The following is a 27,206-nucleotide window of genomic DNA, read 5'->3' as shown; positions in this document are numbered from 1 at the left end:
GTGTCACCTTGAGCTCCTGGTCCAGATGACCCACAGATGAGCCCACCTGCTTGTCCACCCCAACCCCAACCCACCAACACTGCAGGTGTTTCCCATCTCCACCCCACTCCCAAGGAGAGTTGGGGTAAAGCCTTGACACAGGGGCCACCCACACGGTGCCCCACGAAGCACCTACCTAGAGCCCACTCTGCCGGATCCCTCCACTTGAAGTTGAAGGGATGATGTGTGAAGGGAACTGGAAGAGAGGAAAGCCAAAGGTTCTTGGCTTTGACACTGACCCAAGAGGGAGGTGTCGCCCCTCCCCCGCACAAGGCAGGCATGGTCAATTTCAGGGAGCGAAGCCTCATCCCCTCCACTTCCACTGCGGGTGTTCTTGATGGTGGAGGGTACTGGGAGAGGGAAGGTGAAGTGCTGCTTGGTCTGGACCCCTTGGGGCAGGCAGGGCAGGCGTTCACTCCTTCCTTCCCCCTCCATGAAGGCCGGGGGATGAAGGTAGGAGGAACCAAAGGACGGAAAGTGGAGAGGAACTTGGCTTTGACATCGACAGGGGTGCGGCCCCGGGGAGACCGCCCCGCCCCCGCCCCGCCCCGCCCCTTCTTCCCAGCGACCCGGCTGACGCCTCCTGCGAGCAGGCCACCGGCTGCCACTGCGGCAGCGCCAGTCGCCTTTCCCGACCCGCCGAGCACAGGTAAGGGCAGGGGACCCGGTGTCGGCGCCGCGGAGGAAGGAGCGGAGAACTGGGCGGGATTGAGAGCTGAGAGGGAGAGGACGGAATCGGGTGCACGTAGAGGGCTGGAGGACGCGAGCCCCAAATCCTCCGGCACAGAAGGTGGTCCCTGCTATGCCCCGGAGGGGAGGACCTGTCTTTACCGAGCGCTTCTGCGGGCCGGGAGATGCGCTGGGTGCTTGGATGCTTTTGGCTGAGTAGGCACGCAGGCCAGAATGGGGTTCCCCAGATCCTTTGGGTGCTGGACTCTGGGGACGGGACTGCCCTTTGCAGTTCATTTTCAGCCAGCGGCTGAAGATACCCGTGCTGGTGTGTTTTGAAGAAAATCCTTATTTCAGACCGTGAATATTAATAGCAGGAGGAAGACTTGTTCTAGTTGTGTACACTGGCCTTGTAGAGGTGGAAAAAGAAAAAGAAAAAATACTGCTTAAAAGATAGGATTATTTTTGAAAATGTTTTCTTTTTTCCATCCTCGTCTTTGGATAGTCTAAGCCCTCACTTTGGGTCTGTCTCGGAAGTTCCATCTTCGGGCTCATTTCCTCCCCACCCCCCCATAAGGTTTTGATGTGGAGGGAATGAAGTGGGTTTGGGTTTTAACGTGTGCGGGTGCTTTGAACTTAAGTCAGGGGCCAGGGACACGTTGCCATTCTTTGTTTTCTCACCTGCAGCTGGGAGCAAAGATGTTCACTGTGCTGACACGACAACCCTGCGAGCATGCAGGTTAGTATCTCCCAGCAGGCAGCAAGTGTGGTTTTGCCAAACGTCATGAGAATCCCAGCTTCAGCCCACAGCTTTTCGTGCATGTCCCCTGCAAAATGGGTACTTAACTTCGTTGGTTTGGGAGTCAGATGCTCATGAGGGTTTCACCATGAGCATTCCTCAGATAAAAGTAATGCTTTTCATCAAAGCCACACAAAACAAGGATAATCGTGCATGTTTTGAATATATGGCTTTTCCAGATTGTATTATAAATTAATTTGGCTGCGATGATTTCCCCTTCATAGCCATGTGTAGGGTGTACTTTAGAATATTGTTGATTTTGTGATATATTGTAAAGTACTTGAGTCTTTCCTGTATTTCCATTCATGTGTTGTTGCTGGCACAGTGCCTATAGCACCTCCCCGTTCCCCCATGTGTCAGTGTTATTATGGTTAATCCTGCAGGCACACATCAGAATTCACACACACAAACACACACACACACACACACACACACACACACACCGCCTGCCTCTGAAGCTGTATTTGCAATTGCTTATGTGGAAGCCCAGAGACTCTGGCCTCTCCATTTTCAGGTCTGCACCTTGTAATTATAGTGTTTGTCTCGCTCTAATGACAGCACAGCTCTGAGCCATGTTCTTTAAATGAATGGGGCCTGATCTAATTCAGTTTGCTTTGTTAACAACATTTTCTGCTGGGGAAAGAATTTGTTTAAGGTAATCATAGCTTTTTACCTGAAAACTGCTGAAGCCCTGAGGAGTTCCAAGGCCAGTCACGTGGCTGTGGTCAGGCGACTGAATACACATTGTTCTTTAATTGTGTCTCTTAATTGGGTATTATGGTATTCTTGTCTTCCGAAAGGAGATATTTTTAGGATAGCAGGGTTAATTTTTATGAATTGTTTTGTTTTTGTGTGTTTGTTTTGGTAAGGGAAGTTGTACTTAAGGAACTAGTTTACTTTGATTTTCCAGTTTTCTCCAAAATACTTTAAAATTTTACCACATCACACATATATTTTGACTTGCTTTGCATTATTTGTAAAGGACAAGTTTAACTTAGCAAACTAAACCTCAGGTCACCTACCATGTGTTGTTAGAGGGGGGAAAAAACCATAAACGTTTATAACTGACACTGACCCAAGCTTTTTTAAAAAGTTGATGCAAAAAAATGCCTCTGTTCCTGACTGGTTCATGTACTTTTATTCAGACCCACAGAAAAGTGGTCAACTTTCCCTGTCCCTCCAGTTGTTAATATAAATGTTGCTCCATGAGCAACCTTGTGTGTAAGTCCTTTACACACATATGGCTAGTTCTTTGTGATAAATTCCCAGAAGTGGTACTAGAAGTCAGATGGCACTTCGATTTGCAATTTTGCTTGACATTAACAAATTGTCCTCCACTGATGCCCTACCAGTCTACACTCCCACTGAGAAGGTAGGAGAGGTAAAGTGCTATGCGACCACCTCTGGCCTCAGGAAGTATCTAGCTGCAGCCATACTGCAGGAGAATCAAATGGGGCAGAAATAAGTTGACAGCTGTGAGTCACTGAGACCCACCTAATGACTGCCCTTCCAAGTTGCAGGTATTGAGATTAGCTATTAGGGCTGAATCTAATTCTACCATGGTGGCATATGTGTATCTTTCTTTTCTTCCAGGAAAGTGCCTCCTAGAAGTCCTAGAAGTTATGAAGGGGTAAAACACAGGTTATGATGACCAAAAGAGTAAATGTTCTGGAATAGGACAGGATCTTCCCCATTGCTATTCAATAGAACTTTCTGTGATAATGGAAACCTTCTATAGCTGAGCCATCCAATATAGTGGCCATTCACCATATCTGGTTGTTGAACACTTGAAATCTGGTTAGTACGACTAAGGAATTTAATTTTTTTATTTTATGTAATTTTAATTAATTTAAACTTAGATAGCCAATCGGTGAGAGATGCAGTTGTGATTAAAGTACTGGTCTCCTCTGATTACGGTGATTTTTCTCTTTTGCCAGTTTTTATCACATTTCAGTTATTTGGGTCACACCATTAGTATTTATTTATTTAGTGGTTCTACCAAGACTATTATTTACTCAATATTTTTAATTGAATGTCTTTTTATCTTTTTAAAAATTGGGTATAATTTCATACACTGAAATGCATAGATCCTAAGTTGTGCCCCTAAATTGGGTGTGCTTGTGTCCCAAAAGGAAGTATTTTTAGGAATTAAGGCAATCTATAAGAATCTCTCTTTTTAAGGGAAATTGTACTGAAGGAGCTGGTTTTCTTGGATTTTCAGGTTTTCCTCAAAATATTTTGAAAGTTGTAAAGAGTTTTGACACAATCAGAAATAGCATTTCCATCACCCCAGAAAGTGCCCCATGCCCCATCCCAGTGAATCCCTCACATGCCGCTGCAGGTAACCGCTTTTCTGATTTCAGAAGTTCTCAGAAATGGAATGATTCCAGTGCAGTGAAATATGTACTCTTTTGGGGAAATTTCTTTTTGCTTAACTCAAATTATATTTTAATGAGATATTTGATCACTTCCTTTAATGGAAAACCCGTATTTTTCTAGGCCACATTAAAACAAATCTATGGTAAATCATGTCAGGGACGGCCAGTGATATGTGTAACACACTTTGGGCAACACCAAAAAAAACAAGACCATGCATGCCTTCTCTGCAAACACTTTGGGGGAAGGATAAATGGGTATTGGAGCCCAATTGCTGCTCCACCTTAAACACGGGGATTTCATGAAAGCCAGAGGAAGTAACCTGTGCGCACAGCATCAGCCCAGTCCACGGATTCCACAGAGAAGGCCAATGCCTGGTTCCTACTTTCCTCTCATTTGTCTTATGGGTTTTCCCCTTATAGGCCTCAAGGCCCTCTCCCGCACTCCAGCAATTGTTGCTTTGGTGGTCTTGCTTGTGAGCGTTGTGGTGCTTGTGGCTATCACACTCATCCAGATTCACCAAAAAGAGGTCCTCCCTCCAGGACTGAAGGTAAGTGTGTAGGGATTGGCACTAGAAGGAAAAAAAATAGGCTGTTCAGAGGTCAGAATGACATCAATTATTTTAAAACTGTGAATTCGAAAAAAAGAAACCCCTCTTCGCGCTACCTCTGGCTAAAACTAGCAGAAGATGGTATAACGTGCAAGAGAGAAGGTCTGGACAAGCTGGATTTGTAAAATTTGAGGCCATAGGTTGATGGTGTCCAGACCATCTCCCAGGATTGCATGTTCTTGCTTTGATTCCAAACTGAGGGAACCAAACCTAAAATTTGTGGCCATGAATTGCAGATGGCTACCAAAATTTTATCATTCAGTCCCAAGTCCTCTTTTTACCAGTTTGTCCTTTTCCCCAGACCTCACAACTCTATCATGAGTAGAGTCTGGAAGACCCAGTCTCCTATTCTGGTCTGCCCCGGGTGAATAAAACATTGAGAACTTTAGAAGGTCTCCTGGCACTGTATTTGTGCCGCCTCTCTTGGGCCTAGGACATGTGCCATGAGCCTTCTGACCTTCTCCCACTAGAATAACTCAGGACCTATGGTCTGCCTCAGAGTCCTTTCTCAGCCCTTGATGAGCCTAGGCCCACATAGCATCATAGATAATGACTGGTAGGATCAAAGTCATCATCCTTCACCTGCGTGGACCCCAGTCTTACCTCTGAGGATGCCCTTGGAGATAGGAAGTGATCTCACAAGGGACTGTTAAATGAAAGCTGAGAAGAGTCAGAGTCCTCAATTTGAACAGGGGTTAGCAAAGTTTGAGAGTAAATATTTTGGCTTTGAGGGTCATTTATAGTCTCTGTCATGTATTTTTCTTTGTTTTTGTTAACTCTTTATAAATGTAAAGCCAATTCTTAGCTAGAGGGGCACAGGACCAGGGAAATCAACCAAGTTATTTAAATGTCACTTAGCATTTACATTTGACTTCAGAAGTCCTTTCTACATCTTCCTGCTGTTAGTGACTGTTCAAAAGCTAGAGCTGAAATAGATGTTTTCAAAAGATAAGAGGGAAATTAATATTGTCTTGGCTCTGTGGATGGGTTTCATCTACCATTCCCAAGGCCACTTTTCTAAAGGATTAAAGTAAAATCTCCTTTAGATAATGGCATTTGGTTTCTTGCCAGAACATTTTACTTCAGAATCTCAGGTCCCATTAATAATGTGTATTAACAGTAGAAAGTAAGAGGGTGCAAGGGTAGTTCAGTGGAAGAATTCTTTCCTGCCATGTGGGAGACCCAGGTTCGATTCCTGGCCCATGCACTTCTCCCTCCCCCCACCCCAAAACACGCAACAAATGGTGCTGCAGTAACAGGATTGTCACATGGAAAAAAAATGAAATGTCACCCCCACCATACAGCATACAAAAAAAAAAGTAGAAAAGGAAAAATCTATATGCACTGTCCAATTATGAAAGGAAAACAAATTATCTGGTTATCCAAAGACATTATCTGAACCCTAGAGAAGATGCTTTTTCAAGTTCCAAGCATTGCCTTCCTAGGTAAATTATGTAAAATCAGCACTGCACCCTACACTTTGTAAAAAGCTGGTCAGTTTAGTGGGCACTTTTCTCTGCATTATCTCATTTAACCCACAGCAAGCAACGTGACTGCCATTTTGAAAATGATGGCAGCACCAGATCTGAAACTTGGTCCTTCTGATCTCAAGGTCAGGGCTCTCTTCACTTCACCTCCCATCTCTCCCTGATCCTGAACTCTAAATAGAGAACCCAGGAAGGCAGGATTGGCCTCTGATAGGAAGAAATACATCCTCATCTGCACAGAAAGGAAAGTAGGGAAGATGGGAAAGATGCCAGAAAGTTTGTTGAATTGGGGATGGAAATGAGACCCTGGTTACTGGAGCTTTGCCCTGGACCTCACACTTTAGAGGGCCCAGCTCTCTCTCTCTCAAACTTCTTTGCTGTCCTGGAGACAAGGAAATGCACCTACCCTGAGCCCCTTCTAGAACACACGGTGTTCTAGAACACACCAGGATTCCCTGCCCTAATGACCGTGAGTCCACTTCCAGGGACCATGTGGGGCATCTCCTGAGGGTGGACCTCACCACTGGTCTGAAGGGTAGCAGGGGGCAGCCGCTTGCAGGAATGGAGGCAGATCTTAGATGCATGGTCTGACTATCCATATGCAGATGCATGAGGCTTCTCCCTCTGTGGATTTGCCAGGGGTGAGAAGAGAAAGCTTTGGGGTGGGGGTTGGGGTGAGGGCAGGGCAGATGTCTCCATTAAAAATTTTTGTCTCAGGCCCTATAAATGTTAAAATTGAGCTCATTAAGGTAGTTGCCAGCTGATGGCTTCCACTTTTCCTGAGATGTCAGAGGTAAACCCTCAGTCCATATGGGAGGGAGATGGAGGAACTAGTTAAGATTAGAAATGTAAACTGAGTCGAGAAAAGTAGATCCCAGGGCAGTTTGGAGGGCACCATTGAAGGAGGGGACCACATACATTGAATACTATATTCTTCTAAAAACAAGCCCTAAGACAAGGCCATGGGTGAATGTAGTTTATCTGGGACTGATCCCAGGAAGCACAGATAAGGGAGTGAGAGGTCTAGACAGGAGGAAAGGCAGCTGATAGAGGGGATGTTATTCAGCAGATTATCACTGTGGGCAACTGGGTCTCAGTCTTGCTGGGCACTCTGGGAGTCAGTGCAGAATTCAACTCAAGAGGGGTATAGAAGGCTCCTGCCCAAAGGGGGACTTCCATCAGTCATTGATTAAAGGTTATTCCCTGGGAGACATTAACTCTATCACTTCTGGCATACTGTGTGCTCAGTAGGCTGGGGACCGGCCATTAGAGAAAACAGGTGGAGGTGGGAGGTAGATGGGTGGGCATCACAGATAGAAGGTAAGTTCTGAGGGGACATGGACAGGAAACCCTCGTGGCTGTTCCTTATACATACCATCCTTATTATAGCCATTTTGCAGATGAGAAAACAGAAACAAAGAAAGCAAAAGTCTTCCCAAAGTTACACAGAATGAAAATAGTGGGGCAGGTATAGAGGGAAGGAGAGACAGCAGAGGAACCGCCTTAAGTTAAGGTTTGGATGGATCAGAAGAAAGAACTCCTAACACTTTGGAGATAATTCAAAGAGGCTTTTTAAAGGCAATTTTATTGAAATATATTTATATACCATATAATTATCCGAATTATAAAATCAATGACTCACAGAATCATCATATAGTTGTACATTTATCACTACAATCAACTTTAGAACATTTTCATTACTCCAAAGAAAAAAATAAAAATTAGAATATAAAAGAACACCCAAAACATCCCAAGCCCCTTATCTCCCCTATTATTTATTTACTTATTTGTCTTTATTTTCTTACTCATCTGCCCACATGCTGGATAAAGGCAGTGTCAATCACAAGGTTTGCCCAAACACATGGTCACACCATAAAAGCTATGTAGCTATACAATCATCATCAAGAATTGAGGCTACTGAATTACAGTTCAACAGCTTCAGATATTTCCTTCTAGCTCTTCTAATACACTAGAAGCTAAAAAGGGATAGCTATAGAATGCATAAGAATAACCTCCAGAATGATCTCTTGACTCTATTTGAAATTTCTTAGCCATTGAAACTTTCTTTTGTTTCATTTCTTTTCCCCCTCTTGATAAAGAAGGATTTCTCAATCCCATGATGCCAGGGCCAGACTCATTCCTGGGGTCACGTCCCACCTTTCCTGGGAGATTTATATCCCTGGAGTCATATTCCACATAGCAGTGGGGAGGATAATGAGTTTATTTGCAGAGCTGGCTTAGAGAGAGAAAGGCCATATCTGAGCAACAAGAGAGGTTTGCTAGGGATGACTCTTAGGCATAATTGTAAGTAGACTCAGCTTCACCTCTGCAGGAATGTTTCATAGGGGCAAGCCCCAAGATCAAGATTTTGGCTTGTTAAATTGCGAGAATATCAGGAATTCCCCAAGTGGGGAAGTCTAATATTTCCACATTTTTCCCCAGTCCTTCAAGGGGACTTTGTAGATACTTTTTAAAATTTTCTGCCCAAATTACTCTGGGATGTTTCAGGTTATGGCATTAATCTGTGCAAAACAACAAGAACGCATTTCCTACTCAAGGTTTTGTGCAATTATGTTTGAATAAATTGATCATACAGGTTAAATTAGATAGTGTGCTACGGGAAATATAAATTTTGTACCAAATAAACATCTTCAGAGAGATTTTTAATCTCTTCAGAATCTTGATATCCTTAGTCACAGCAGTAGGGAAGAGCAAGTTTATAACGTGGGAAGATTGACTCAGAAGGCACTAGGTGCAAGAAAAGACAGATGTCTGACCAGTTGAAGCAGGGACAGAATGCTGGCCATGGAAAAGACAGTCCCACATGAAGCTTTTCCAAGGGCATTTCCTTTGGTTTTGCAGAGGGTCCTAGAAGCAGGGAAGGGCAGTTGTGGGGGTGAACTAGTATGAATATGAGGGCCTTTTGATATGTTTTTAATGCTTATGTTTTCATACCTCAGCCCTGTTTTGGCTCTTTTTTTTTTTTTAAGCTGACAATTGATTATGAAGGGTCAGTCACACAGCTGTCTGGCTGGAGGACCCTGGAATGTTCATCCAGGCTCTCATGAAAGCTCATGATATCTGACTATTAAACTCAACCTTGGCTTATTCAACCTCGGTTTATATGAATTTAAGAACAGAACTATTAAAACTAAGTCAACAGTCAAAAATGTCCCCAGTCCCTTTTTCCTTGTGTTACTAGTCTGACCTGCTCCACCAGCTTGAAGAGTAAACATGGTGACATCACTTCTGTTTTTTCACTCAGCCCCCCACCTCCCCTATCACTACTAAATCCAATAACTTCCTCTCAAGGCTACTTCCTCCCCACTCCCAATCACAATTGTCCCAGATCCCTGGAACTTCTCAGGCCACTTTGATCAATACCCCATTGCCATCAACTCTTCAGTCACATGGTGTCACCACTGAAGATGTGTCCTGCACAGTCTCACGATTTCAGGGATGGGACGTTTTTACTATGACCTGCTCAAGCCATATTAGATCCCCATGTTGACTACTGCAGTTATAGGCCTTTTTAGTCCACGCTCCCATGCTCAGTCATTGCTCTCCACAGCACAACCACTAGAATGGGCTATGAAACGATTATATATTAAACTACTATATGAAACTCTTCCCTTCCAACCTTCATTTTGAACCTTGGTCATTTCTGGTGCCTTGTGGCCCATCCTCATCTACCCTTTGGAGAACGAGAGTTGGATAATTGATTTCTTCCTTTCCAGCTTTCCAGAGGGCCCTGGGCTACTTATTCAAATTGGTCCATCTCCTCCCCAGCCAAATCTGCATACTGCTTAATTATGTGTTTGCTTTTGAGGGGCTTTTTGTCTGAACAATGAATCTGTGATGCTGTATTAGGAATCTTAATTCTAGGTAGTCACCCATTCACCCCATTAGATTTCGTTTCCTTGGGACTTGGTAGAAAGCATGGGGGCTGTGAGTCCAGGTTCAAGGTCAGCTAGATTCGGGCTTGATCCCCAGTCTGTGGCCTTGGATAATTACTTACCTCTGTGAGACTCAGTTTCCCCATCTGTCAAATGAGGATGATGAGAGTAATTATCTTGTAGATGCAATAACAATTATTAAAGCACTTTGTGCAGTACCTGGCATAAGTACTCAGTAAGTGCTCATTGCTACTACTATTCTTAGTATTATAGTCATAGTAATAATAATAATATAGTCATAGTAACAAATCTAAGAAACCTGACTTTATGACCTTTAATTTGTTTTTGTCAGAAGATAACCCAGGCCTTACGTTTTAGACCAGGGGGTTCAGTACTGAAGACTGTTTCCTTTTTGTTAACCCATGGAGTGTGTTTTCAGATCCACATTCACACTATGTGTGTTTTGTCTTTATTTTTTTGACACTACATTAAACAGAGGATTACTTATTATTTTTCATCCGCACACTACCCACTGAGCTGAATTAATGAAATTTGTTTCCATCCCCTCCCCAATGGGACCATAGTGAATTCTACTAAGCTAAGCAAATGAGCTCTGAAAGCTAGTTAAAGACCAATTTTCCTGTGTTGAAAATGTCAATGAACAATGGTGGAAGTAGGTAAATGTTAGTCCGAACATTTGGCCTCAAGGCTGGACGCTGTCTCACATCAGCACGGGCCAGGAGGGGCAGCCGTTTCCCCATGCTCACAGAGCAAAGTCTCTAGCTACCCCAGACCTTGATGAAAGCTGGATCCTAGTCTGAGTTACAAACGAGAGTGGACACTCTTTCTGCTTTCTGATCTTAGCCCAGCATTCTGGGGCTTCGTGCACAGGGAAGGCACACATTCTTTGTGAAAGGGAGAAGTGAAGCTTTGGGAAAAGGCGGGGACCTCTGGAGGAGTTTGTTCTTTTAGTCTCTCTTCTTGTTTTTTGGATCAGCACCAGCCATGGGGTGGGGGTGAGGCGGTATGGGGGTGACTGGGTCACCAGTGGGGTGGGGGGTGGGGAGAAAGCAAACTGATAATGTGGACATCCAGCCCTCTCCAGTGCCTGTCTTCCTTCTTGCCTTCAGTTTCAACTTGCATTTTAATCTCACTGTGAGTGCTTGCCAGAGACAGATTGTGAACAATGCCCACCCTTGTTTGCCTTGCGGGGTGTCATGTCAGGATTCCAATCAAGAATTGAGACTAAGAAACCGTCCAAGTTTAAATACAATATACACAAGATGTTTTATCTTGAAACAATGGAGAAGCTTTGATTCAGGGCTGAAACAACATTTTTTTAATTTGGTCGCATTCCAAATGAAGCAGTTATCTGTAATAATAGAAAGTTGGGGATCTCCTAAATGTCTAGAATCAGGGAATTGGTTAAATAAATTATTCTGCTTTTCACAGTGGTTATGATGAATGTACTGAAAATGGTGATAGTTTGTTTTTATTGTCAGGGAAAGATTTTCGTGATATACCTATTAAGTAAAAAAAGGGAGTCGCAAAAGACGTTGAGTCTATGCATAGTTTCATGTTAATTTAAAGATAGATATGTCTAGAGTTGTCTAAAAATGCCCAAGAGGTTAGGCATTTTACCTAAGGTCGCAGACGTGGCCATGCTGAGAATCCATAACATTCAGCCTGCCTCCAGAACCCAACATCATCTTCCTCATTGGTACAAACTGGAATGGGGACAAGCCAGTCCCAGAAGGCCTCTAGATGTCCTGGGCTAACTCCAGGCATTACTATATGCTGGGCTTAGACCAGCATTAAACTAATTCCAATCCCCGGAGATTGCTAATACCTATTCTTTCCTGGGCAAGTTTGAGACCTAAATTGGGCCAAACCATCAGGTGAAGCTCCCTGGTGCCTGCCTCAAGCCTGGCTGGATGGTCCAGGACTCCCAGCTTACTCTGCTGTGCACAGCCAGCCCCGGCAGTGCTCCATTGCTTCCCAAACTACACCCTCCTGTCTGGTTGTTCACGTACATAATACCCAAGTGGGAGCAATATAGCACTGTTATTTTGTTCCGTGTGTTTTTCCTCCTTAATATGAATATTTCAATTCTGAGGACTGGTATTAATGTGTCTTTCCCTTGTGAGAACTTCTTACTGATATAGTTTCCCTTCGGTGGTTTATTCCTTGTCTGGATAAGCCAGGATGTCTGATGGAGACTAGAGGGCAGCCAGGTGACTAACCACACATTTCCCTTCTGGAGGCCAATATCTGAGACTCATCTGGCTACAGTCCCCCACCTCAAGGGTCTAGATGAGGGGGAAATCAGAGGACTAACATTTGTATGCAAGATCTTTATAGTAGTAATTCTCGATATTGGCTGCACATTGGGACCACCTGGGGAGCTTAAAAAAAAAACCTTGGTGTCTGGGTCGACTCCTGGAGATTCTGGTTTAATTAGTCTAGGTGATGGCCTTGGCATTAAGAGTTTTAAATTTTTCCCAGGTGATTCTAATGTGTGGCCAAGCCTGAGAAACACACCCTAGAACACCTGACCTACTACACCCATCCCATTCCCCCAGAATCCGAGGAGATGCTCATTTGGAGAACATAGTTTTCCCTTATTGGTCAGCCCTACTTAAGTTGAATCTGTGGATTAAGCTGTCATGGGTATTTGTATTTCTCAGTGATCTGCTGGGAAAAGCAGTCCTTGGAGAAGCCCAGCTAGCCAGGCTGCTCTGAGGCCCAACCTGTTTCTGACTCTCTCTTCCCCTTTTTGTTTAGTATGGAATTGTGCTGGATGCCGGGTCTTCCAGAACCACAGTCTATGTGTATCAGTGGCCAGCGGAGAAGGAGAATAATACCGGAGTGGTCAGTCAAACCTTCAGATGTAGTGTGAGAGGTAAGTCCCAACAGTGTCTGAGAGGATCAAGGAAAAGCAAGGTAAAGTTCCAGCTCCAGAGGCCTGCATAGGTCCTGAGAAGCTTCCCAGGGGAAGGAAATGAATTCTGGACTGGAAATCAGGAAAATATGAGCTCTTGTACTACTGCTAGTACTCATCAGTGGGGTGACCAGCCACTTCCTTCTCTGGGCCTGAGTTTTTACACCTGTTGACATGGGGGGCATGTCAAGAACTGTGAATGGTCTGAGATTTTACCCTGCCACATTTACATGGATGCTGACAGAAGACATGAAACTCCTGGATCGGAAATGAAGGACAGTTTATTATTCTCAGAAATAGCCATTGCCAGAGTAGCACCTTTTCCTTGTGCACAGGTTCTCTGAGCTCCAGTTTGCACAGGGTGATGTGAATAGGGCCAGAAAGTACCTTCTTATGCAATGGGTTGTATTATAGAAGAGGATCCTGAAATTAGGGAATCTGGAATTAGCAATGGACAATTTTATAATTGCTCTTGAGGGAGACACTCTCTCTGTCTTCTGAGATTGTTCATTGTACAAACATCCTTGAGAAGACAGTCCGGAATAAAGACAGTTAGTACCTCTGCTTGCAAGACATACAGAAACATGAGGCCCATGGATAATTGTCTTCCAACAGGGGCAAGGAGTAGCTGTGTATGTGAGGGAGTGGGGTCGGGGTTGGGGTGGCTAGAATGAACAAATGGGCATGGCTGTGTTCCAACAAACTTCATTTATGGATGCTGAAATTTGAATTTCATGTAATTTTCAAGTCATGAAACACTGTTCATCTTTTGATTTTTTTCCGACCATATAAATATATAGAAAAGTATTTTAGTTCATGAGCCATTCAAAAAAATAATAATAAGGCAGAAAATTGGATCTGACCCATGGATCATAGTTTGCCAAGCTCTGAAATAGAATATTATCAGCATATTTAATGACTCTTCCATGCTACTCATTGATTGCACCTTCCTGATTGCAGCTCCCTGCTTCCCCCACAACATATCCTGAATTTTATAACTGGTTTCTTTTTCTTCTTTATGGTTTTGTCTTTATTTATTTTTTCCTGTTTTTGAAAATGGCATCAAACATATATTCTTCTGTAATTTGCATTGTTCACTAACATTGGGTTTTTGAGATTTATGGATGTGGATTTGAGTTGCTATGTCTCACTCTAATGCACTTCTCTGTTTACTAATAAGGTTGAGCATCTTTTCATATATATATTGCCATTTCTGTTCTTGGTGAAATGGCTATTCATGTCTTTTCCTCGTTTTTCTATTGGATTGTTAGACTTTTTTCTTATTGATTCACTGAAACTCTTTATATATTCTGAATATAAATCCTTTGCTAATATTATTATTCTATCATTGCTAATATCTTCTTACAGTTTGTAATTTGTCTTTTTAGTCTCTTCATGTCTTTTGATGGATAGAAGTTTTAAAATTTTATTTAGGTACAATCTTCTTCTTTAAGCTTTGCTCCTTTGTATGTTTTAATAAAGAAATCCTTCCCTATAAAATATTCTTCTATCAAAAGTGTTTTTCCTGTTACAGTTAAATCTTTATTCCATATAATCAAGCCCTGTAAGCAAGTGTGTATATATATGTCTGTGTGTCTTTTTAAAATCTACCCTTTTTAGAGCATTATGATCTTTGAATTGGCCTGGAGATTTCCAACCAGCATGTTCCAAACGGGTTACAGGACTACCCTCAGCGCACAGGGCAACAGGTTAGAGTCTGAAGCAACCAGAGACTCTTAACTGGCCCTCCCAGTCCTAGGAACCTCCTTCCTTCTCTCATGAGCTCCACAATATTATAATGTGTATGTGGGGGTGGTGGGGGGAGTGTCATGACATTTTAAAAAGTTGGAAAGCATAGTTGTGGCTTAGACCAATGGCAACTCCCAAGACTGCAGTCAGGAGCGCGCTGCCCCTGATACACAGGTGTTGCAGGTTAGGTTCTATAGACGCACATGCTGAGACAGAGTTTGGAATACAAGGTATTTATTAGTGATCCACACCTGTGGAAGGGAGTGGGCAGAAGAAGGATTGGACAGAGGGAGAAGTAGAATGCAGTACAAGCCTAACAAAGCTTCAGCCAATCAGTCTTGTCCTGTGTTAGGCTGAAGTGGCTGTGATATGATACCTCTGTCTCGATCATTGGCTGTTTGCCACCCAGGGAAAAGCGAGGCCTTCCTTGAACAAGGCAGCTCTCTGCAGCTGAGGCAGACCCTGGAGGCTCTGACAACTGGAACAAGTCTTTCTTTGAAGGGGCATCTGCAAGGCACGTCTTTGGGTTCACCACAGCAAAGGGCTGAGGCATTTTCTGAGTGCTGCTCGCATTGTAGTACAGAAGCAGCAGAGCTCCCTGTTCTGTTCTCCTAAGTTCTGAGCCATTTCCTCACTCCCAAACATGAAAAAAGGCAGCCAGATGCACCTTTAGAAAAGAGAGACCACCACTTCTAGAAAAGACTGGACAGTGTAAGATAGTCATTAAGACTTCACCTCATCCCTGCTGCATGAGCTCTGGAAAGACCACTCTGAGTCTTAGCCTCCTCATCTGTAAACTAGGAATAATAACAGTCACAAGGACAACAATAATAATAATACCTTTCCCAAAGGAATGATTTGAAGATTAAATGACATAATATTTTTAAAGCATATGTTTACAAATATATAGCAAATGCCTGGCATACAGTAAGTACTCAATGAGTGTTAGCTATTACTTTAATTCATGGCGCCCCACACCCAGATCCCCTGGTGAATCTTCTTGCAAAACAAGTACTCTAACCGACTGTTAAAAGAGCTTTGTCTTTATTTCACAGAGAGAACTTCAGCTAAGTCAGTTCTGATCGACTGTGAGAAGAGGTGGACTTTCATGAGGAAGGATCAGGCAGTCCCTTAGTGAAGTGATCCTTTGCCCACCCTGCATGGCATATGTGATTTAGGGGAGGGACAGGGTCATGGAACCCATTCCACATCCATAAATGGATCTTCCCTTCTTTGATCACAAGTCACCTCAGGCATCCAGATATACTTGGAATGACCAAAAGACCACAAACTAAAGCTTAAATTAGAGAGTTGAAGTGCGACAAGTGCCATCCTACCAAGGGCACATAGCTTCTCCAAAATGATTTGGCTTTCTGGTTTGTCCACAAGCAAATTCCCCCAGGACTCCTCTGCTTTGGTCAGTGTGAAGGAGTGGTGAACACTTGCTCACCCAGCAGTGTTTTCCAGGATACTAGACTCTCTGAATTCCTTTCTCTTGAAATCCTCAGTGGGTATCAATCCTTAGTTGCTGCCATTTTCCATGAGTTCACTGGGCACCACTTTTGCTATTGGTGCCTGTGCTGGTGTCTGTAGCTCTGGCTTCTTGTTGCAAATCCATCCCTTTAAGTGGCCTTCTTCCCTGTATGCCTTTCATCTCTTTTGCTTTGCCCATGCCTACTGCTGCTTCTCATGCAAGGGACCTTCAAGATATCTTTCCTTTAAATCAGTGGTTAAAAATTCTTTAAGCTCTGTTGGAGCCTAAATTTAACTATCTCTTCCATTGAAATATCCCAAGGAATTGCTTCCGGGGCCAGGCCCCCACACTGTTGAAAAGCATCCTTTGCTAATAGTCGGCCAGAGCCCAAGGCCAGGAACGTACATGTCTTTTGCTCCTTTTCCACCACAAGTAGGTTCTGTGCCATTTTTCCAACCTCCTCGCCCAATTGAAAGGGGAACTTCTGCTCTCTTTGGTTGGGATTGTGAATTCCAGTATCACCTGAGCTTTTAAGCCACCATCTCCATTTTCCCTCCAAGTGGCTTAAGGGACCTTTTGCAAATAGACCCATGCAGACACTCCAGACTTCATTCAATCCAGCTCCTTGCCAGCTCCTATCCAGGCACCAGTTCTCCAGAAGATATTTCATTTGCCCGAGATTGGATTACATGATCCTCTTGCTACAGTATAATCTTATTGAGTGATTCGTTTATTCCATTAATTAATATTTGTGGGGTGCCTGCTATTTTCCAGAAATTGTACTTGGCACTGGGAATTCAGAAATAAAATATGGAACTTACATTCTAATGAAGGAAATAAATGGGCAATAAATAAGTAGATATACTGTGAAGAAAAGTCAAGTGGGGCAGGGGTAGATCATACTGAGGGGTAGATCATGCTGTTTTAGTCAATATGGTCAGGGGAGGCCAAAGAAGGTGATAGTTAAGCAGAAATATAAATGAGGTGAGAAAGTGAGCCATGCAGATGTATGGGGAAAGAGTACACTGAGCAGAGGAGGGCAAAACAAGGGAACAGCCCCCAAATAGAAGCTGCCAGGAATATCCTAGGCAGAGCAGAGGCTTGTGTGGCTGGAGCTGAATGAGTAAGGAAAGGAGAGGTGAGACAGGAAGCTAAAGCTGTAGCCAGGGCCAGTTCATGAGGACTCTGAGAGTGTAACAGGGATTTTTACTTTTCTACAAATGAATTTTCTTAAAAATATTTTGGGATGCCATTAGAAGGTTCTGAGCAAAGAAGTGACATAATATGACTTAAAATTTTAGTTGACAACTCTTGATGGAGAACACACAGTCAGAAGTTAAGATTTAAATCAGGGGAACTAGTTAAGGGCTTTTAGAACAGTACAGTATGAGATGATAGGATGGTGGTTTGGCTTAGATTAATGGTTCTCAAACTGGGGAGATTTTGCCCCTCGGGGCACATTGGCTGATACCTGGAGACATATTTGATTGTTACTGCTGAAGATTGTGGTGCTATTAGCATCTAATGAATAGAGGCCAGGGTTGCTGCTATACATGGTACAATGTACAGGACCGCTCAGTACAACAAATAATTATCTGGTTCAAAATGTCAATAGTGCGGTTGAGAAAGCTTGCTCTAGGATGGTTCTGGTGAGAAGTGCTTTGATTTTGAGGTATTTTGAAGGTAGTGCTAGCAAGATTTGAAGATGGATTGAATATGAAGTGTCAGGTTGATGATGCCAAGATTTTTGGCCTGAACAATTGCATAAATGATGGTACCATTTATTGAGCTTTGGAAACATGGAGAGAGAAAAGGTTGGGGACAGGACAAGAATTATAAAACTGTGTTTTGGACATATGGCTTGAGATGCCTATAAGACAGAGGGGTCATTTTCCTTGTGTCCTCCTTGTCCTGCACATTTCCTTTCCTGAGTTGGAATTTACTTAAAATCAGATTCTGAACTGATAGGATGGATTACATTACATTCACACAATGGCATCCAACTGTAAAAAGAAATGAGGAATCTGGATATACTGTTATGGGGTGATCTCCAGGAATTGTTGTTAAATGCAAAAAACAAAGTGGAGAATAGAATATTAGTTAGCTACCATTTATCTAAAATGGGGTAGAGGTGATACAAAATATATATGTACTTGCTTATATTAAATAAACTAAAAAATTGAAGAAAAAAGAAAGCTCTACCTCCCTCTAGAGGGAGAAAACAGGGATGAAAGCTAAATGTCTGGTTATATTCAGTTTTGTACATTTTATTTTAGAGCCACATAAATATTTTAATAATTATAAAAAAAAATTAAGTTGAAAAAAAGAGAGCAAGCCCTAAAATTCAAAAGCATACCAAAAAAAGGAATCTAATTTTGTATCAAGTTGGTGGTATAACCATATGGAAAAGAATTGTTTCAAATGATTAAACATGGTAATTTGATTGGACATCCCTAGTGGGAGATAGTATAAGGACAAAAAGAATGAAAACAAAATAAAACAACAACATTAAAACCTATTTTCAATAATCATATAGTTGGTGATAGTGCTGATATTTTACTCTGACACTGTTGTGTGTGGATTATGAAATAAAGCAAATGAGTTATTTGCTGGAGTTGCTTGGAAACAGGATTTTTAACTTAGGAAAAGGAAGATAAAGATTAAAGAGGTTAAATAAGAACTGGTAGTCTTGAATTTGAATCAGAAGTGTCAATAAGAACTCATAATATATTTTATCTTAAAATAAGTTTTTCCCTAGTTCTGTTCTCTAAAAAGGCTTTCAATGAGTACCTTTGCTTCCAGGTTTGGGAGAATGAATACCATTTCTCACTAAAAGGTACCATGGTCCTTGAAGATATGGCTGTTTCCAATTTGAGGCAGGAAATTTATAAGGTCATCTGATTCATCATATTACATTAGAAAGCAAAGAAGCTCTCAATGTTTCCTGGAATCATGTTCAAATGACTCAGTGGCCAAAGTGATGGGGACCATTTGGGCATAAGACTGCAATGAATTGAAACACATGAATGTTACTTTAAATTCATAGGTTCCTAAAGATCCAACAAACAACAAAATCCCTTCTTGGTTAAATTAGGAAGATGCTAGAGATTCAATTTGTATTTTTAAAGCTTGTAAAAAAGGGAAAGAATCAAACATCCTGCCTTTCCTGTACGAACTGTACCTTAGGGTAACCAACTAGTTAATAAGTGGAAAGTTTTACTCTTATAAAAGTATTTTAGGTAATAAATGGAAGAATGATGGAATTAAAATATCCCCATTTTGCAGCTCCTAATGGAATAATGATCAAAGTGATAATTGTTGATAACTAGAAACATCACAGAAAGAGAGAATACCAGACATTATGTTCACTCTGTTGGAAGGGTAGATTAGTCCCTATAAGGTATTCTTACCAAAAAACTTCAACCTGAATTTGGTCAAATGTCTACATTCAATTATCAATTTATAGTAAATACAAGGAACTGAGCAACATGTAAAATGAACTATGGGGATGCAATCAGCAAACTCTGGACTGCATCAAACTCTACATGGCAAATGAAATTGCAAGGTTTTTTTTTAATTGCAAGGAGAAATAGATAAAAGGGATGAGCAGAAACAATAGATTAAAATAGATTTAAGAGATATGTCAACCAATTACAATGTATAGTTGGTATTTAGATCCTCGAGCATACTAGAGAGAATAAAAGAAAGGTTGGGGAGAGAGAAAATATGAATATGCAGGAAATATGAACCTTAACTAGATATTTGATGATATTAAAGAATTATTTTTAATTTATATGGTATAGTAATAGAATTTTGGTTATACTTCTCTATAAGGATTCTTAATTTTTAGCAATACATTACTGAAATTTCAAATATGAATTAAAGTGGGAAGAATAGAATAATAAATCTTCATGCAACCATTGTAGAAGCTGAGAGATAGAGGCATAAGGATTTACACCATTCTCCTTATTTTTATTTATATTTGTAACTTCCAAGATGAAAACTTTTTGCTTTTGTTTAAAAAAAAAAAAAACAGAACAAAACAGGTCCTGTCTCATTTTTTTCACCTTTTTAATTCCTTCCTTCCATAGATTGAGAGGGAACTGACTGATCAGTGTGACTACATGGAACTTGATGCATCTCCTGGTTTTCCCCCTACCAAAGCCCATTAATTTTCAAAACATAATTGTTTTTTAGTTTAAAAGTTGTATTATGATTGTTGGTTCCTGGGAATGTTGAAAGGCACGGGCTGCTTTCTCTTCAGGTTCTGGGATCTCCAGCTATGGGAATAACCCCCAAGATGTCCCCAAAGCCTTTGAGGATTGCATGCAAAAAGTCAAGTTGCAGATTCCAGCCCAGCTCCACAGGTCCACCCGCGTCCACCTGGGGGCCACGGCTGGGATGCGCTTGCTGAGGTAAGGGCTGGAATGGCGCAAAGCAGCCCCTTTGACCAAAATAGCCAAGAATTTGTTGAACCTTGCCAAGAATGTGGCTCTGTTTCTGGGAACAAATCTGAAAGAAAGAAGCCCATGTTCTGCCATTAATTTAGGCTCACAACTTTGGGAAACTTTCAGACTTTATTTTAGTGCCCATAAAGAGGCAATTCTAAAATTGATTCCCTTTCCCATGGTGATTTTACTGAGAATTCTGGGAAAAAGGGGAGGGAATGTGAAATCTGCTCATGGGGTACCCCTCCAGTTCCTTAGAGAAGTGGAAGCTACTTTTGATGCACGGTATTTTGACACTGGTTAAGTAACTCCACCACGTACATCCCATAGCTATAAAGCTCTTGCCCATATATGAAATGTCACTGAAATCTGTTTCTAAATAGTGGAATGTTTGCCCCTCAAATTAGGCAAAGCCTTTGGGATTATGATGAAATGAACATCTCATTTCATTCAACTGAGCAGTTTGTTCTAAATCTGTAGCTATGTTTCTGAATGCTTTCTCTTAATTTTTCCCCTCCATTTCAGTAATTCCTTGAAATAAAAGAAACATAGTTCAGAGAAGAAATCTCAAACTTAAATCTATTCATGATAAAGCCTGCCCTGGGCTGTGGAAATAAGGCTTTAGCAGAAGAAGACACTCATTTGCTTCAAAGTCACTTTGTCTATGACGCCAAAAATGTAAAATTATACATGTGCAGGCATGGAAAAGAAAAAAAAAAACATAAACAGACAGAGCCACCTTATGTCCGATCATATTGGGGAAAAAAAAAATCTTTAAGTGCCCCTTCCATTTGATTTGGCCTTTTCCTTGAGTTTTCATATCCTTGTTTCTATTCTGATGTTTTGGTAGAATGTGGAAGGCACTCATCTTTCTCTGCTCATTATTGGAATCTTCAGTATATTTCAAAGTTACTGAGTTTCCCTGAAATAGAAACAATCTGAAAAGTCCCTCTTTCTGCCCTTTTTTTTTTTCTTGCAAAAACAGTTCTAAGGAACCCAACTTTTTCTCGGTGGCTTTTTCCCCCAGTCCTCTCCATGAGAAATAATTAAAAGGCTCTGCACTTTATAGCCCTGGACACAACCCATAGAACAAGAAAGCTTACCACCTGGGAGAAGAGTGAATATACCATTTGAATAGATTAAATAGTGACTACTTCTTGTATAACTTTTCTTATGGTGATCAATTTCCTCAGAGGAACTAGCTGAAATTTTAATTGCCAGAAAAGTCAAATGTAGAAAAATAATTAATGAAAATCAGTTGGGATGGGAACTGATAAAACTAGGAAAACAGAATTCTTTTCTAATCAGTGATAATTTGCCACCAAATTAGAATGGACTTCTGCGTTATAGTATTGTTCTTTCCTCTTCCTGAGTCAAGAAAAAAGGGGAAACCCAACAAAAGGGAAAACAATCTCCCAAGTGAGTTTCTTCCATAGGGTAAAAAGGCAGCAATTGAATGTTATGGGTGGTATAATAATGCTGTATTGCCACTCTTCTGTGGATCAGAACACTGATTTTTTCAATCTAACAATGGCCATTTGTCCCAAAGTAGGTATCCCCCATTCTGAAGCCCTCCTAAAGAATGAAGAAGGGGCAGCTTAAAATCAACCCTCTTTTTTTTGCCTCCTTCCTCCTAAGCTGCCCTTCCTTCTGGACTAATGAGAGCTTCTTTATATGGTGCCCCATGACATTATTTCTGCCACTCCTATGCGTTCACCAGTCTCTTCTCAACTGCTGAACTGAGATAGAGGAACAGTGGTTAAGTAAGGAGCTCCTTTGAATAGCTGGTTGCTAGACAGTAGGACAAGAACAGGTAGGATGGGAGAACAAGTGATATTTTTACTGGATCTCTTTTCTTTCTTGGCAGTTTGACAGGTGACAAGTACATCTTGCTTTCGTGGTTGCCCTGGGAAGCTTCAACTTGCAAAAGGGGTTGCTATGTATTGCACACATCTGGAAAAAGTCCCTGCCATCAGGTGGGGGGGGGGGGTGTATTTTCACCAGAGTAAGACTATTTTAAGACTGTGTTGTCAGGGGACTCAGTCTTTTGTGTTCTGTGCCTTGCATAGGTCGCAAAATGAAACAGCAGCTAATGAAGTCCTTGCAAGCATCCAAAACTACTTCAAGTCCCAGCCCTTTGATTTTAGGGGTGCTCAAATCATTTCTGGGCAAGAGGAAGGGGTATATGGATGGATTACAGCGAACTATTTAATGGGAAATTTCCTGGAGGTGTGTGGAAACAAATGCATGGTTTTTGATCTTGCTCTTTATCTTGTCCCCTGGGGGTGATAGCTTGAGCAGAGGTGCATGCCGACAGGGACATCTATCCAGTATCATTCCCATCATGTAATGTATTAGGGAAATACCTATGAGATGATAGCTGAGAGAAGACACATATCTCTGTGTATAGCTGGAGCAAAAACCTGGATCACAAACAGAACCATCACTTTAATAGTCTGTAAGAACTGGTGTTAGTGGTGGTGGTGGTGGCTCTAAATCTAAAACTGGACTAAGGGTCTCTTTTGAAGGGCAGATGGAGCATTCCTAGATGCTCCATGGCCATCTGTAACTTAGAGAGCCCCCAGATGTTCCACTTTCCAACTCATTCTGTGTCCCTAGGGCTCCTTATCCTCTGTTCCCCATACTCCCTCCTCCTTTGATGCAGAGGAAATTTGACTTTAAGAGAAAACCCCCATGTTGCAGAAGGCACACACTGAGGGCACCCAGTCTACATCTAGCCCAAGATCTGTTTTGTTCTTCTCAAATGTATTTAAAAATTTAAATTAATTTCCAACTGTTAATATTTGGGAAATTTCACATAAAAATCCATATTCTAGTCTCTTGACCCCCAAAAATTAAAAATTGGAAGAACCAGTTACAATGGACTCACATACTTGTATAGCAAAGAATCAGTTGGAACAGAGTGCCACTCATGTACCCTCTAGTTTGCCGCAGTCCCCACTACTCTCTATTGTCCACACCTAATCTAATTTACTCATTATTACTCATTTACATTGTCTGCCCAGCCCCTGTAAGCATTTGAGTTCTGAGTTCACTACCCTGGAAACAAAAGGAGGGGCATGGCCATGAATGCCCCCTGTGCCATATTTTGTAGTAATGGGAAATAGATCTTAGATGGAGAATTCTGGGTAAACAGAGATGGTGCCTTTGGTCTTTTTCCTCGCTTCCTCTTCCCCCTGTGCAGAAGAACCTGTGGCATATGTGGGTGCATCCGCATGGAGTGGAGACCACAGGTGCCCTGGATTTAGGTGGCGCCTCCACCCAAATATCCTTCGCAGCAGAAGAGAAGATGGGACTGAACACCAGTGGCCTCATGCAGGTATCCCTGTATGGCTACGTGTACACACTCTATACACACAGCTTCCAGTGCTACGGCCGGAACGAGGCTGAGAAGAGATTTCTGGCAAGGCTCCTTCAGGTACCTGGGCCGGGGGTGGTAGATGGTCCCTGAGCCAAGGGAGCATATCCTCCCTTTTGGGTCTGTCTCTCTCTTCCACTGAGAAGGTTAATGGAGAACAACAGCATTTCCAGTTTACTCCCAGGGATGCAAGCTCTAAGTCTGTTTTACTGACCCCTTCCAGTACTTTTTTTGTATTCCTTTTATTTTTTTTTATTGTGAAAAATAACATATATACAAAAAGCAATAAATTTCAAAGCACACCACAACAATTAGTTATAGAACAGATTTCAGAGGTTGGTAATGATTATAGTTTCACAATTTTAGGTTTTTCCTTCTGGCTGCTCCAAGACACTGGAGACTAAAAGAAACATCAATAAAATGACTCAGGAGTCATACTCATTGGTTAAATTCTATCTTCTCTTTTATAATTCCACCTTCTCCTTTGCTCTTTTTTAAAATTATTTTTATTGCTATATATTAATTATTCACAGACCATGTAATCATCCAAAGTGTACAATCAATGGTTCACAATATCATCATATTATAGCCGTGCATTTATCATCACAATCAACTTTTTTTCTTTTTTGTGAAAAATAACATGTACCAAAAAGCAATAAAGTTCAAAGCACATCACAACAATTAGTTGTAGAACAGATTTCAGCGTTTGGCATGGGTTACACTTTGACAATTTTAGGTTTTTACTTCTAGCTGCTCTAATATACTGGAGACTAAAAGAAATATGAATATAATGATTCAGCAATCATACTTATTTGTTAAACCCTACCTTCTGTGACTCCACCATCACCTTTGATCTTTCTCCCACTCTTTAGGAGTATTTGGGTTACGTCTGTTCTAGCATTTTCATGTTGAAAGGGGCTATTGATAATATGAAATGGGGGGATGGAACTAGTTGATGCTCTGGAGAGGCTGGCCCCTCTGCATTTCAGGACTTATCTGGTCCAGGGATCCATCTGGGAGTTATAGGTTTCTGGAAAGTTACCTTAGTGCATTGAACCTTTGTAGAATCTTATATAATGCCCTAGGTGTTCTTTAGGATTGGCAGGAATGGTTTTGGTTGGGGGTTGGCAAGTTATGATAGGTAGCAATGTCTAACTGAAGCGTGCATAAGAGTGACCTCCAGAATAGCCTCTCAACTCTATTTGAACTCTCTCAGGTTGATACCTTATTTGTTACACTTCTTTTCCCCCTTTTGTTCAAGATGGCATTGTTGATCCCACAGTGCTAGGGCCAGGCTCATCCCTGGGAGTCATCTCCCATGCCACCAGGGAGATTTTCACCCCTGGATGTCATATCCCATGTAGGGGGTGGGACAATGCTTTCACCTGCAGAGTTGGGCTTAGAGAAAGAGGCTGTATCTGAGCAACAAAAGTGGTCCTCTGGAAGGAACTCTTAGACATACCTATAGGTAGGTTAAGCTTCTCTGCTACATATATAAGCTTCACAAGAGCAAGCCTCAAGATAAAGGGCTTGGCCTATTGATTTGGGTGTCCCTAATGTTTGACACAGTATCGGGGGTTTCCCCAGTGGTAAAGTTGAACAGTTACATAATTTTTCTCCCATCCCTCAAGGGACTTTGCCAATACCTTTTGATTTTCAGCTTAATATACTCTGGGATGTATCCAGGCATTGCATTAAGCTATATACCCTTCTATCACATTTGAATGAGCAGTTCAGAAAGTCTCAGAGTTCTAGATGCTTTGTAAATGATTCAAGACCTGAGCTCCCTTTATGGACACAAATTGTTTTAAGCCAATGGCTAAATAAGCCTGAGAATTTTGAGGCTCCCCTGGGTGTAGACAAAATAATAAAAGTTGCCACTAGAGAAATGTTGCTGGCAGGGGAGAAGTCAGAGCTGTCCCCAGGCTCAGCCTCCCTTAAGACGGACCTATATTAGGCAGGCTTGGTACCCTTTACATGGTGGGATTTTAGAGCAACCTCATTCCATCACATAGATCAGTAATTCAGCTGGTGACTATTCTGGGGCACAGATGGCTGGCTACCTTCGCTGTGAGCTGAAATACTGCCATTAATATAAACTCAATGTCGGTGCAGGGTGTCAGCGAGGGCAGTTGTTTCAGACCCTGTCCCCAGTGCTCAGGAGACATCAATCCCAGCCATGGCTGGGCTGCTGTGTTGGAGGGGAGATCCTTGACTACTTAGGGGTGGGAGGCCAACCAAGGGCCACAGATCCTGACTGGAGCAGGGGACTAGGGCCAGGTCTGCCTGTGTGCAGAGCAGGCACAGCGTCAGTGGGTTTACCATCCCCTGCAGCCCACCTTGGTCGTGGAGGAGGGGAGCAATATTTCCCAGCCATTGGCCTGAAAATAATTGGGCTGGTTCACAAAAATGTTAGTTCCAGCAGACTTCTTTGACCAGACACCTGCATTTACCAAGTCGTCATGTAGTGTGGGTTTTGGGAACTCACCCTCTAGTTCTGGCCCCCCTCCCTAAAACTTACCTCTGAGCCTTGCAAGAAAGCCTGGAGCCCAGTACGTATGTGAGTGGCATTTATCGTGGAGAGAGACTGAGCACTCCTCCGAGAAGGACCAAAGTGGGAACCCTGCAGGGAGCCCTCAGACACTTTTCCATGGCTCGAAAACTCAGCAACCATCCCAGACTCTCACACCCCACTCAGCCAAACCATCCCCACAGGTAACCTGATCAGCCCTCCTCAGCTTAGCCATGTAGCAGTTATCCATTGTTGCCCAAGCACGCTCCTGGCAGGGATCTTAGTATCCCTGCCATTCTCCCTACTTGCTTATTAAAATGTTTCAACCAACATGTTTCTTTCTGGGAGAAAAGGTCTGGCAAACCCTGTTTTCTCCATCACCTTTAATTTCTAGGGATGCTTAATGCCCCAGCCCCAACTTTGACCCTGGGGTGGGGGTGGGGCTCTCTGAACTTCAGAAAAGGAAGTAGAAACATGTGAAATCATCCATTTTCCAAGGAGAGTGAGGGCCAGAGAGCTAATGTCTTAAATTTGGGTGGCTCTGGGTAATGAATATATATATAAACACACACTCACCTATAATATTTATTAAAGAATGATTATGGACAGCAGTGCAAGGGTAGCTCGGTGTTAGAATTCTCACCTGTCATGCCGGAGACTCGGGTTCGATTCCTGGACCCTGGACATGTCAAAAAAAAAAGAGAATGATGACGTCTATTTCCAAGAGTCTACAGGAGAGAAGTAAATACTTCACCTTTCTGAGGTCTCGATTACATTTGGAAGCACAGGGCTCAAGGTGTGAAACCAGGACAAGGAGCAGAGGAGGG

General features: G+C 42.3%; 1 protein-coding gene and 1 long non-coding RNA gene across 5 annotated transcripts in view; one reads left to right on the top strand and one right to left on the bottom strand.

Annotated features, from left to right (window-relative positions):
* The first annotated feature begins 590 nt into the window (after positions 1–590).
* ENTPD3 (ectonucleoside triphosphate diphosphohydrolase 3) overlaps positions 591–27,206 on the top strand; it is a 34,974-nt gene continuing 8,358 nt past the window's right edge. The window contains exons 1-7 of one of the 3 annotated variants that reach the window (XM_077129720.1): positions 591–688; positions 1,396–1,447; positions 4,306–4,433; positions 12,661–12,778; positions 20,305–20,455; positions 22,558–22,717; positions 23,694–23,927. In XM_077129720.1, coding sequence (XP_076985835.1) covers positions 1,408–1,447; positions 4,306–4,433; positions 12,661–12,778; positions 20,305–20,455; positions 22,558–22,717; positions 23,694–23,927 — 831 coding nt within the window. In that variant the 5' untranslated portion in view covers positions 591–688; positions 1,396–1,407. Of the gene's footprint in view, positions 830–1,395; positions 1,448–4,305; positions 4,434–12,660; positions 12,779–20,304; positions 20,456–22,557; positions 22,718–23,693; positions 23,928–27,206 lie in introns of all 3 variants that reach the window. The other 2 variants (XR_013162840.1, XM_077129719.1) reach the window with 2 other exon arrangements.
* LOC143657392 (uncharacterized) overlaps positions 3,929–27,206 on the bottom strand; it is a 115,361-nt gene continuing 92,083 nt past the window's right edge. Inside the window, exons 4-5 of one of the 2 annotated variants that reach the window (XR_013162841.1) lie at positions 27,023–27,058; positions 3,929–4,454 (exon numbers count right to left, since the gene is read on the bottom strand). This is a non-coding gene — a long non-coding RNA (uncharacterized LOC143657392). Of the gene's footprint in view, positions 4,455–19,932; positions 20,553–27,022; positions 27,059–27,206 lie in introns of those variants that run through there. The other variant, XR_013162842.1, reaches the window with a different exon arrangement.

This window comes from Tamandua tetradactyla, chromosome 15, assembly GCF_023851605.1.
Source record: "Tamandua tetradactyla isolate mTamTet1 chromosome 15, mTamTet1.pri, whole genome shotgun sequence".
In the NCBI taxonomy this organism is placed as follows: Eukaryota; Metazoa; Chordata; class Mammalia; order Pilosa; family Myrmecophagidae; genus Tamandua; species Tamandua tetradactyla.
The sequence above is the reverse complement of the archived record's forward strand: the minus strand, read 5'-3'. Positions and strand labels throughout refer to the sequence as shown.